General features: G+C 40.1%; 1 protein-coding gene across 15 annotated transcripts in view; it reads left to right on the forward strand.

Annotated features, from left to right (window-relative positions):
* nrxn3a (neurexin 3a) overlaps positions 1 to 13945 on the forward strand; it is a 223762-nt gene that overhangs the window by 173865 nt on the left and 35952 nt on the right. For all 15 annotated transcript variants that reach the window (XR_001964926.2, XM_018727532.2, XM_018727531.2 and 12 more), the window contains one exon: positions 10303 to 10474. Coding sequence is in view for 14 of the 15 variants with exons in the window: in XM_018727532.2 (XP_018583048.1) it covers positions 10303 to 10474 (172 nt within the window). In the remaining variant the exon portion in view is untranslated. The remainder of the gene's footprint in view (positions 1 to 10302; positions 10475 to 13945) is intronic.

Below are 13945 nucleotides of genomic sequence, written 5' to 3' on the forward strand. Positions count from 1 at the left end.
GGTGATTCAAGCTTAATAAATGCATGAAGAGTGAAGCACTCTTGAGCGAATGTTGCGTGTTGTCCAAAAGCTTTCGCAGCCCAAATTTGAAAACAAGATTAAAAAGTGTCTCACCCATATCACATCCAACAGGCCAGAAAACTAGGTCATTTGCAATGATACTGTTATAATGCTATTCTAAGTTGGAGGCAGGCATAACCCATAAACCTGACCTAGAATTCTTCTGATTTATTTATCCCTTTTTTGGCATGTGTATTCATTTCAGTTTGAAATAATCTAATATATGTTCACAGCTTCCACGACGCAAGATTTCTTAAATGCAAAATATTTTTAGAAACGTAGGGACACCTGGCTTGAAGACTGCCAAAAAATAATGAATCAACCAAACATAACTACAACAAGTTTTTTAAATGTATATCACATGCATGTCAAATGTAATTTGTTCCATGTTGATGCCTTTAACAGTAACATGCATGTGAGTAGTGAACTTTTGCTTCAGTTGTTTTAATGTAATTTTATGTAATAAAAAAGCTCATTGTGGAAAGCAAAATTTTGATAATACATCTTTTCTTTTAAGGTTTTAAAAGGTTACATAGTAATTAGAACTGTTATCTTGCAACTGAAAGACCAAGGTGTGAATTCCATCTCCTGCTTTTGAATACTTAAGTTGCTTCAGAATACACTACCCAGCTGAATAAATAGGTAAATCATTGTAAGCAGATTAATATAAAACCTAATAAGTTGCTTTAGAGGAAAGCATTAACTAAGTGAACGAATAGTAGTAACAACAGTCAGAAATTAATATGCAATATTACTGTAGATATGTTACAGATGGATAACTCAAAAATGAACGTATGTACAGAAGGAATTTTAGATGTTAATAATAACGATTGGAAGTCCATATACAGGTAGCCCCCAGATTACAAACAAGTTCCATTCCTCAGTCTGTCTTTAAGTTGGATTTGTACATAAGTCGGAACAGTTGGGTACAGTTTGTATGGAACATCAGTTAGGCAAATTTGTGTCTTAGTATATTGTGTCCCTTTCCATGCATAAAAAACATTAAAGAAACACTTCCCGGTACACTAAAACATCTTTAATATAACAATACAGTAAAAATAATACACTGTAATGATATAATGATTATTATAATGTGATAAGTTACTACAGTATTTGTAATAGAGACAGGAGGAGTGTGTGTAGGTATAAATATCATTAAAGAAACTTTAATTTTCCCTTTGCCATTGTTTGCTGGTGTTTCACCTTTTTCTGATTGCTTTATTATTTTCACTTTATTTTCAATTGTGATCATTTTCCTTTGATGCATCACCATCACTTGCATTACATTTATGCTCTGGTGCCATGGTTAAGGAGGATAAAATCAAAAAAAATTTAAAGCCAAAAACAGTAACACACGAGACACTTAACAGCAACGTGGTCTGTGTCATACTGAGTGGGCAGGAGACTGAAGTAGGTGTGTGGACCCAATCACAGAATCTTTTTTGTCGGTACACAAGGGAGCAGATTCGTGGTTGGAGACGGGCGTGGGTCGGTCGACACACAAACGTAGGTCTTGGGGAGAATCCAGCGTTGTAGTCGAGGAGGCGATGCGAGTGTCGGAAGCCGTGGATGTCGGGAGCGAGAGAACAAGGGATCGAGGAGAACGAGGGACTTGGAAGGACAGGTAGGTCGTCGTGGTTTCGCTCAAAAGCTCTGGAAGGACGGGTTTCTCAAATGAGATTCCGCAATCAGGGTGAGTAGGTGCAGCTTCTTAATACCCCCCTGCTCTGATGTTCAGGGTGAGGTCGTGGGTGCGACGGTCCCACTGAAAAGAACTAAGTCTTTTTCCTACTTCAGGCTCACGTGTCCACGAGGCGACGAAACGCTGTTGACGCACAATGTTTTGATGCACGTTGCAAAGTAGCGCCCATTTGTTATTACGAACAATTGTATGTAATTTGAATGTTTAATATAATAGGTTGTACACTTGGATTTCTTCATTTAGTAGATGCTTTTCTCCAAAGCAACGTACATCTCATAGAAAATATAATTTGTGCATTACATTAGGAGAAAGACATAGCTGCATTGCAGTCAGTTTTCTTTCCACCATATGAACCCAATGTTCATCACACAAGTAGCTGCATAAAATTTTCTCAGAATATCCACAATTCCTGATCACCTTCCTAATAATAATTTTTGTTTTTTTTTTTTTTTGTTAACGGGGGCGTGATTCATAACTACAGGTTGTACGTAAGTCAGATGTTTGTAACTCGGGGACTCGCTGTATTTGGGTTTTATACTTGAATGAGATAAAATCCACAAAATACATACAGCCATGGGATAGGTCAATAACTTTAACGTTCAGTTCCCCTTGAATATCAGGCATGTATCTTTAAAGAACATACGATATTATATAATGAAAGAGGGATTATGACTAAAAATTTAAAATCTAATGGTACTTGTGTGTTTGCCGGTATACAGTAGACATACTTTATTCTTTCCTTTCTGCCACCCCACTGTGTGCCCCTGCCCTGTCCAGGGAGAGTGTTGATCCAGCAAGTTTGTAACAAATTAGAGCTGCCAGACATCTGCCGGGGATTGCAGTCTGCCGGCCTTGGCGAGCACGTCAGCGCCACCGGTGAATTCATTGCTTCTTTGAATTGGTTCCATCTTTTTGAAATCTCTGTAAGCCTCTGCACAGAAACCATGTTTCCTCTGTCGTAAAGCCTGAGGATTCCGACTGAGGGAAGCTGGTCCTGCTTTCCACTACCTACCTGTCACAGCGTGCTCTGCTACGGAGAAGTTTTAGGATGCCGAGTGCTGACGGACATTCAGGAAAAATGAACACCGCACTTTTACTCCAGCACCTGATCTTCCGAGTGAAACAGTGCTTAGCTTGGGGCAAATGATAAGGTTATGGCTAATGTGCCCCATCCAGAGCAGGAAAGTGGTCCTGGTGATTTTCACCACAATGAAAAAACCTATTCAAGTCACTGAGGTAGGGACTGAGCTGTTGTGGGACAGTTTGTTATGGGTATGAGGCTTATCTGGTGTAGGTTTTCTGTTTTGAAGGCCAGGTTAAAAGAGTATCCTTGTGTCTAACCCCACTAACTCTAAATCTGATCTTTCTTGTCAGCTCTCTAGTCTGTAATGCTGCCCATAGAAAGACTAGTTTTGAACAGTTCTGGTACCAAAATTGTATGGTGCAATGAGTAGCACTTTTGTCTCACAGCACCTGGGTGGTGAGAGAGGACATGGGTTTGCATACTCTCCCAGGGTCTGTGCGGGTTTCCTTCCATGGTTCAGAGACATGTATCAAGTGAACTGGTGATTCTAAAATTGCCCATAGTGTGTGTCTTTTTGTGAGAGAGAGAGAGACTGTTCAGATGAGTGATTCATTGTAGGTAGCGCACTAAAGTGTGTCTAACAACGTAAGTCACCTTGGGTGAAAATATGTTGGCTAAATACTACAGTGCTACTGGGAGTCACTTTGGCGAAAAGTGTTAGCTAAATGAATAAATGTAAATACCAGGTAAAGCTACAGTTTAGTATCTACATGAAAGACACAGCACCAGTTAGTGGTTCCCCAGATTACAAGTCACAGGACACTAACAGGTTGGTGATAACTGGGGGGGGGGGGGGGGGGGGGAAATCTGCTTCTGGTGCTGTACTAAACTGCAGTATCAGTAGGAAAAGTGTTCTTAACACTTTATAGTCTATGTTATTCAGATACTTTATAACTCTTCTTTAGGATTTATAATTGTTTTGTCAAAGGAAAGGTGCTGTGTCAGGAGAAGATGAGGAAAGGGCTTCTAGAAATACACCATTAGTAAGCTGCTCTTATTGAAGATTGTATGAGCAGCTTCAGGAGCCGCAGAAAGGAAACAAATCCTCAGTTATTTTTCAATAACTACGGTGCACTCCATCTTCATATTGCAAAGGTTCTTTTAAAATTGTTTAGTTTGTGGAATTAAATTCTGATTCTAAATGACACGAGTGCTGTAGTACGCTGGGTATGAATATCCGTAAGAGCGGAGGTAGTTTGTGAATATGTCAGTGACTGTGTGTGAGTGCACTGATGTGTTCATCTGAATTAGTTCTGAGTGTCAGGACTTTTCTGTCGGATGTCATCTGAAGAGCTCTCTCAAAAACTGTCCACCAATCAAACTGCCACTGCCAATCATGTAGAGGACCCCCCCCCCCCCCGAGTTTGATAAAGGTATGGAAACCGTGAGCCAATGCTGAATTCCTCATTTGTTTCTGCGCACACCTGCTGTCCTGCAAAGAGTTTTAGTCATGCAGGAGTCAGTTTTATCAAATGTTTGTTCAGTTATCTTTAGAAAAAAATTTGTTTTAACCTCAATGTCTTTTTCTCGCCAAAAACAAAGGAACACTTACATTCTGACATCTGACACTCTCCTTCTACATAACAGACTATTTCATTACTTATAAAGGTGCTGGAGAAATCTCGTTTCCAGTTTTACTTTAGTCTGAAATGAATTATGGGATTGTCACTATTTTTTCCCTTAATTGCTTTGCTTGTATCCACTAGCACATTAAATTAAATATCTGCAAAGCAGATTCCATTTGATTAACAAACTGTTTCAATTTAATTTGGTGAATCCCAAATGGAATTCTGTGGCACTGTATTTTGTCAAACTCAGATTATATTTAGCCATTCCTCCAATGAACCATAGATAATATCTCTTTCAATAGCAACTGAACTTCAAATGAATGATTTTTTTTTTTTTTTTTTTTTTTATCCTGGAAAAAAACTACAGATTAAGAAAAAGAATGATTAAAAGAAACAGAAACACACAAGACAGACTTTTATCGGAAAAGAAACTGCTAGGTGGTGTAACCTTATGCAATGGAACCTGCGGCTACAGTATAGGTCAGTCCATAGGGGAGGGTAGAAGATTTTGTTGAACTGGATGAAGGACGACTGAGCTCGAGGGTCCTTTATTTGAGAATATATGAGCTGGTGTGAGACTGACAGGCCGTGGCACTGAACCTGCCAGAACCGAATGACTATTACCCTCACTGAATCCCAGTACAGGTGGTGTGTGTTTAGTGCCATGTACTGTATATACAGAACTACATTATGCAAATTCATATTTAAACATTATCCCATGCACCCTCCACCCACTAGCACTACCTTTTGCCAGCAAAGCATTCATGACCACCTCCTTTGACTATTTTTTTAATCTCAAATTTTAACACGAATTTCTACTGCATGGGGACAAAAGCCTAGAAGGGTCTACTACAAAAAAACTACTACAGCTACACAGAGTAAAATACCATGGGTTGAGGAGACTAGGTTTAAGTGAATTCATAGTATATTACAGTGGGACTAAATTGCTATACCTTTCAGTTTTGCTCGATAGAAAGGTCTTATTTATTGTGCATGAAGTGGAATGAACCTAATTCAAGGAAACGAATTCAAGTGTGGAAGGTAGGGTACACCCTTTAATGGACACCAGTCCATCATTGTCATCCTAAGAAAAGAAACATTACAATATCCAAAAAGTAATTTTCATTTGATACTTGTACCTGAGTAATTGAGGAGACATCCTTCACTGTTACTGGGTAGTCCAGCTATGGCCGTGCTTTGCACGTTCAGCAGAACAGGAACTACGTAAACACTAAATCCATATGCATTATCTCCCCGGAGTAGTCTGTCAGTAGTTGTGGGTTAATTATGTAGAACTGTTCAAGAGTATGTCAAGATATCCATAAATATTGCAGTGTCAGTCATGTGAGGCTGTTTTCTGGCATTTTTGATTCTATTTAATAAAAACGTAAAAGTGTAAAGTGTCGACAGGAAGGATTATTGCTTTTATATAAAAACCATCTCCATTCAGGACCAAGGTATATACAGATGTAAATAATTAATGACTGGAGGCCAACTCTGTGTACTCCCCCTGTAGTGGCTGGCACAGAGCTACTGAGAGCCAAAACCATTATCTTTCACCAGGCTCTCGAACCCCGTGTTAAAATTAAATATGTACGCTCTCCTTTTATACAAGGGTCAGAGGCTAACGCTGAATGGCACTTCTGAACATTGTACTAACCGCGTAATGTAGCTCAATTATCTAGCATTAAGTAAAGTGCCATTTTGTTGCCGTTCTTACAAAAGAATTACTTAGCTTTGCCATGAGAGATTCGGCTGTAGCCTCATATTGATGCTTTCAGGCTTTTTAAAGTATTTCTGGGAGCATTTGTTGCGTTTTCCCTGCATGGACCCACTTTGACGGATGCATACAGTACATAGTTTTTATGGGCTTGGGATGTGACTTGCCACTGCAGCTTGACCCCTGATCTGTGTTATACATCGGTGACAGAGCACAGGATTGTCCGCATCACTCTTGCCCTCTCTCTCCATACCTCCTCCACTCTTCCCCACACCTCTGCTCTGCATGTGAGTTCCAATCCCAGCACAATTACAATACCTTCAGAGCACGTCATTGCTACAGTAGCTGGTGATTCCTGGAAGCTGAAGGCATTGCTGTGGGAGCCCCGCTGCGGTGAGAGAACAGTGCTCTGTCTTTGACACTCTGGGAACTAAACCAGTAACTCTCCTGACTGGGTAGGGACACCGCGCTGCAAACTTGACTCAGCGTACACATATAAATATGGGACAGAATGATTTTAGGGGAAAGGCCTGAAAACCTTGTGGACACAAAGAGCTTTTGACCATTTTACCACTTAAATTGGGTAAATAGTTACTGTACAGTGGGTTGATTTCCATACTTTCTCTACTGATCCCTGTCCCATGAACATAATGAAGACAAAGAAGTAGAAACTCTGCAGCAGACTGGTGTCCTGTCTAGTTAGTACCTTGACCAGTCAAGCCCCCTATGCTTCTGGGACAGTCTCCACACCACCACAGCCCTGACTTGTTAGTGACTAAAAAAAAGTAGTACGATGCTTTGGTCACATTGACGAAACCCAGGTGTGCAAAGGCTGATCAACAGATGTGTACGCTGAGTCAAATTTGCAGCACGGTGTCCCTACCCAATCGGGAGAGTTACTGGTTTAGTTCCCAGAGTGTCAAAGACCAGAGCACTGTTCTCTCACCGCAGCGGGGCTCCCACAGCAATGCCTTCAGATTCCAGGAATCACCAGCTACTGTAGCAATGAAGTGCTCTGAAGGTATTGAATGGGATTAGCATGTACTCTATACCCACTGAAGTGCTGGCTCTAGAACAATTGCAGCAAGCGCACAAGCCAGCTGTGTCCCGTGGACTGGTGTTTGGGGGCTGCTTTTGTCCCTGCCTCATCACTACGTTTGCTGGAAGAGATATAGTACATTATTCTTGGTTTTCTTTCTTCCACATATTTTTCACATCTGAATATTTACGAACAGACTGGTTAATAAAAAAGTAGCTGGAAAAACGTCAATCGCTCGCCTCGATCGAGTTGGCAGAACAATGGGGCGGAAGGTGACAGTCTAGTGAGGGGAGAAAAAAGCACTAAATGTTTTCTCCTACGGTGTGCCTGTAATATCTAGTATTGGTATGCTGAGACCATACCTTCAATGAAACAGGTGTGATGTTTCCTTAAGCAGTCTATCATAGCTAATTTTCATCTATCATCTACTGAGAAAACATGTCCCTTATGTTTTTTCCCTGTGTTAAGGCCAGCACTGATTGTGTATAGAGTTAGAACAAATGTAGTGTGTTAAAAGAGCTGACATAATTCCCAGTGGTAAAAGACTGAATAAGTGGCTATGCTTTTGACTGTACCATTCATGAGTAAGTTAAAAGATTGTATGGAGTCAGTCTTTGTCTTCATCCATTTTTCTTTTTTGTTTTACTAGCATAAAGAGAGGGGAAGAAGTGCAGCTCTTTCAGTGAAACAGAAAGGCCAGTGTGCAGTCCAGTATTGCTCCATGGGTACCCATTACACACAACACAGTTCAGTGTGTGGCCACCATTCAAATACAGTAGAGGTACTGAATGAAACACACCTGCAAATTTATTGTTCAAAATGTATCATTAAGGAGTCACTGCATCTTTTAAGTGCAGTTCACTTAGAGTTGTGTCAGAAATCTCGACTGGACAAAAGACTCCATAAGGCCTCAAGCAAAGTATCAGTGTACTGGCATGTGGAGCAGAATCCTAAAGAACACCAAAGATCGGCTAAAATTCCCCTAAAATCCACCTTCTCCATAATTGCATAGGGTCTAAAAAGCCAGGAAGAGGAAAAAATGTGTCATTTTCCATGTTTGAAAATGGACATAAACCATTATGTGCTTGTCGCTTTAGGCTATAGGAGAACTATAGCGCATGATACTGGAACTGCAGGTACAGTGTTATGAACTGTACCGTGTCCAGCGGTATCACTGCCTTGTACCAAACATGTTATAAAACATCATTCAATTCAGACTTTTCGTCTATCAAAAGAATACAGTGACATTAAAGTTATTCTGGACTTGGTTTGGAGTAGCAATTATAAACATGATGTTTTAAGACAAATATGAAAATCGGTACACCTGCCATTATATAATAATGAACATAAATTGTATGCACAAATGTCAAAGTCTCAAAATTATGCTTTTGTCCTTTATCTTATGAGATGCCAACATTATATCTCTTCCTCGGACTCCCACTACTTTTCTCTTATGTGTAGCTGGGCGCTCTCAGGAGTACAACTGACAAAATACATGTCTAATAACAAAATCTAAAGCCCCGTCTGTATCCTTCACTGTTTGGTATCTGTTACTTGTACTAGATGAAGATGTTAATGGATAAAAATGTGTACTTCATAGTACTCCTTTTGGTAGAAGTTATTGCTTAAATCTGAAAAAAATTAGTAGATACTAACTGCAAATCTGTCTTGGTAACCATTGCCAAGTTATTGTATTACATTCTCTTACACCTCCTTAGATTTTTACCTTCTAAAATCTTTTTTCTTGTGCTTTATAGACTTAACTACAGTGGAGTTCCATTTTAAATGCAATTAACTGATGTGATTTCAATTTTATGCAGGAATTATTTATTTTGTTGGAGACAAACAGATTTCTGTACATGAATAATGTTTCTGAATACTCCATACAGCAACCAAGCTGTTAGTGAGCTACGTCAGCCCTCTCCTGGGTGACTCATAATATGCCTAGATACCCCTGAGCATCTCAATGACAGAAAGCGAAAAAGACGGAAAAAGAGTATGCTTATTCGTACTACATATGCAGCCTTTATTTTTTTAAATTCTATTTTTGAGTAATCACTTTCTTTTTACATAAACACATTTATTGTAATCTGTACTGCTTGTATTATTGTCTTGCATAAACTCAAGATTATGCTTGCATGTCATGAGGTTTATATGGCAAACCAGTTGTGTGCAATTTTTGGTTTTAGGTGTCAGTCCCCTACTCCCCTCAGCAGCTGCAACACCAATGTATTGTGAAACAGGTTCTTGGACATTTATGAAATGTAACAGTAGGCCATTCCATCATTGGCAAACATACACCTCTTCCACCCCTTACTGCTGCATTTTGATCACATCACAATGAACATTTTTGAAATGTCATTACATGGATGTTTCATATTTTTAACACTTGTCTGACACTTTTGTTCTGTCACTCTTATGGGTTTGATCCATATCATTTAGGCAGGAAGACAATCTAGTTTTATTAAGTAAGCAAGAGGATCTTTTGCATTCCATGGATTCCACATATTTAAGGAATAAATACTGAAGTGCGGTGGCAGTGAAAGGCAGTGTGAAATGTTTTATGCTGATGATTAGCAGTGTGTTAGGCTGGTGTAATAAGAGTTTAGGTTACAGATAGGTTGCAGTGGCCTGGACTTCAGTAGTATGTCCAATCTCGCTAATTTGTTTGACTCTACAGTTCTCAACATTCCTCAGAACAGAGGCTGGACTGGCAGCTTGTGTAGTGACTAATTTTATGTAAATACTAGACTGTTTCCTCAACAAAGGTCTTGGTAATTTTTTGTGCTCCACAGACATGTCACCATTACTCTTCCTTATCTCATATTTTATTTAATGGCACTGATTGGGGCATCTTTCATTGCCTTTTAGGATCAATAAGGCAAATTTGCTCACCATAGAAGGAGCAGAGGAATAAGTGATTCATTCTTATCATTAAGTGGATAAGTTTATCAGAAGTCTTCAGTGTAACACATTATTCACACTCCTCTCAGCAAAACCAAGTCAAGGATGTAAAGAGATGTCAAGGTCTTTTCCTGGGTAATGAGAAATAAAACTTGAAATTTGTTTACAGTGTTTGAGAGTGGCTATGAGACAACTCAAAAATAAATGTTTATATTGTTTCCTCAGGAGCAAGGCAAGATTGGCGTCACATTTAACATTGGGACAGTTGACATCAGCGTGCGTGAGAGCAGTATTCCAGTGAATGATGGGAAGTACCATGTGGTGCGTTTCACAAGGAACGGAGGCAATGCAACACTGCAAGTGGACAACTGGGCAATCAATGAGCACTATCCCACAGGTAACCCCCCCGGATATAGGTCTAAACACGTGCATGCATGTATAGCAAGTGTTTCCTACAGGGTCAACTGGACAGTATGTGCTACTAAAGCCTTAACAAACTAAAGGAATGTCTTGTATTTAAAAAATTAACTTGCAGTCTTCCATCGTCAAAAAGTTCCTCTCATTTGGAGATTCCTTTCATGGGTGAAATTCAGATCATGCTGGGGCATTCATGTCTGCCCTTTCTGAGTCCTGGGGGTACAGCTGAAGGACATCCATGCCTTCACAGGCTGATCTCCATAAACAGCTACCTTGTTAGATACCTGCTAAGGGCTTGTTAGATAAAAAAAAAAAGTTTTGTGTTTCAGCCAAAGGAAAGTACAGGATGTATACTGTATGATTCCAATAAATATATCCCCTTCTTCTGAAGCAAGACAGAGTTGCCAAGGCCAGAACTCTTCACCGTGTTCCCTAAAATGCATTCATTCTAATAGTTGTGCTCGTAATAGACCCCTGCATTTGAAGTCTGTATTCTGCTGTTCTTTAGAGTTTGCTCCTCTCCGCCAGTCACAGGTGATGTTTGATTTTGTACCGGTTTTATCCATAGGATCCTAAAGGCTAAAATCACCTTTAGAGCATTTAAGGTAGGTCATACAACAGTAAAGGATGCTGGTGTAAGTCTCGAGACAATGTCCAAAACTAGGACTGGAAGTGGGATTTCCATGGTAACCAATTCACCAGGACTGGAGTTGCACACTGCAATGCAGCAACTTTTACAGCAAGTTTCTCTTGTTCACCATTCTCAAAAACATGCTGAATTAATCTGTTCAAATATGCCCTCATTATGGTTCCTTGTGTTTATCTGGACCACTTTATAAAACATGGAGAGATGGTGCTTTTTTTAATTTCTTAACTTCAATTTGGGTGAAACCTGAGTTATCTTAAGTGTCTGTCTGAGAGCAATTGACTGGTCTGTAAAGTTTGTCTTTTTAATGTCATGTTCTCATATTGTGTTGTTACGTGTTTCTGTGTTTCAGTATTAGAGCGCCTTCCCTGCAGTGTCCTTAATCACTAATTGTAAAATGAACAGTGGTTCAGTATACAAATAGCCTGGAAGGTAACTTTGAAAAACAATGTCTGTTGCTTATGGTCTCTGTGAAATTTGGAGACTTCTGGGAACCTTCATAGTGACAGTCTGGGCATTTCTGAGCCACAGTTTTTGGCAATCTAACAGTACTTTTACATTAGAAATTCTTCCTAGCTCCGGTATTCCATTTAAACCTGGCTTCATTTTGCCTTGGGAGAGATATCTGGATGTCAGGGCACTTCTGCACATATTCCATACATCCCTAGACTAGTGTGTTAGTCACATTAACAGCTCCTTCCTTGTGTTATCTGACCCAGTAGATGGCCAGCAGCATGAACTCTGTGTATTGCTGTGTGGCCAGTGGAGAGACTGATGTAGATGTGTATGTTCCATGTAGGCATGTTTGACATTCTGTAAAAGGAGCCCAGGCTGGACCAGGAGCATTAAAATATTACTGTAAGTGGAAACAGTGACGGTATAGACGGAGAGCTAGCGGTCTTCAGACTGTGTGGATTTTACTGTAGTGCATAATGTTTGATGACACTCTGGAAACTGAACTGAGAATGCAAAGTGTTCCAGGGTCAAGGGCTCAGATGAAGCACAATGTAGTGATGTCACACAGCAAGTGGTCAGATCATTACAATCACAACTGACTATTCCAAGCACAGTTTCTGGATTTGGATTGTCCTTTGCTTCAGTAACGACCTTATTGTCTATTTATATAGCAACTTCTTTTCAAAGATATATTTCGGTCTTAGTAGAGTAACATGAATATGTAACCATTTCTGGAAACTGCTTTTGCAGCGTGACACATTGAGGTGTAACCTGCCACAGGGTAGGGTGTATTGGTCCAACTTGAGGCTAATCGGTTTTGCGAGCAATTATTTCTAGCATTGCATCAAGGAGCAAGTAGTTCATTTAGTAACATGCCAATATCTAATTCATCGGTTTTTGTCCTTCACAGCAAGTAACTTGGAGTATTCATATTGTTTTCAATATTTATTGCATCTGTTAATGCACTGTAATTACATTTTTAATTTTTCCATTACTACTTCCATTTTATCAAGACTACCGTTTCCTTCATGACTGCTGAAATGGCCTGGTGTGACCCCAAGTGCCTGCCAAATACAAGCCGGCCTGACTGAGGTATTTGTAAGACTCTGAAAACCTGTGAAAAGAAGGTCACTTGCCCTGTATCACTGATTTTTGTTGTTGTTTGTGAGTGAAGTCTCACATGGAAAGGGTTGGTTTGACTGCAGTATAACATGCTGTCAGGTCAGTCAGGTAGGTGCGTAGCATGGAAGAAGATATCTGTGACAGGCCTGCGGTGTGTGCACTGAAGAAGGACTGCACCTTCAGGGTAATGTGACAGTGCAGCAGAATGCTGGAATATCACTGAGATAAATGTCAGCAGAAACAGCCTGTCTGCCAAAAAGTTTAAAGTTGAAAAGTTTATAGTGTGGTGTTATTCAACTGTTTGGCCAGTTAAGGAAGTCACAGGGTATCTGGACCAGACTGGAAACCACATGCTTTCCAACATGAGCTACATTGCTGCTGAAGGACTTCATGAGACTTTAAAGGGGACACATAGAGGTTATAGTGTGATTCTAGAGGTTTCAAAAATCTGCACACTATTCTGTAATGCTTAAGGTGTTTGTCCTAAATTAGTCTCTGCCACCTATTCTCATCGTTGCCATTAGCACTCTATCAAATCTCATTCTTGTTTCCCTCCAACACAAACCTACAGGGAGAGAGAGACACATTTTCCCTTTAGCTGAAACATACAAAAACTAGAGCTGTTGAGCATTTGGTGGCAAAATGTTAGTCTCAAAATTGTACACTCATTCATGAAAAGTATCCTCGCTGCACTTCTATCTAGGGGGCAAGCAAGTCTAATTGAGAGCTGCAGCGAAGCTTAGGTTACAATCATTGACAGTTCCCAATAACATGTCACTCAGGTATTTCAGATTAAGCAAATGAATGCTTAAGTAAGGCAATGCAGAACTGAATGGCTGTCTAATTGGGTCGTTGCAACGATCCTGCATACATTCAGTGAACAGTGAAATTTACATTCTGCTAGCCATTCCCTCCCTTCCTGTAAGCGTTGAGGAGTCTTGTGTTCTGAAGCAGCTAGTTTCTGATCTGGACTAGCCTTGTGTGTGACTGTGCATTTGTGTATGTGTGCGTGCATGCGTGCGTGTGTATGAAGGACAAGGAGGTGGTGAGGGTGGCACAGTGAAGAATAAAGCAGTGTGATAAGAGGCAGAGTGAGGAAGAATGACAGAAAGGTAGAAGGGGATTAAGGATCTGTTAGGTGAAGGCCAGGGTAAGGGCAGTGTGAGTGAAACTGTCTAAATGTCTATCTGAAATACACCCTTCCATCTATTACACCCACCTTATCTT

This window comes from Scleropages formosus, chromosome 15 (assembly GCF_900964775.1).
Source record: "Scleropages formosus chromosome 15, fSclFor1.1, whole genome shotgun sequence".
Taxonomy (NCBI): Eukaryota; Metazoa; Chordata; class Actinopteri; order Osteoglossiformes; family Osteoglossidae; genus Scleropages; species Scleropages formosus.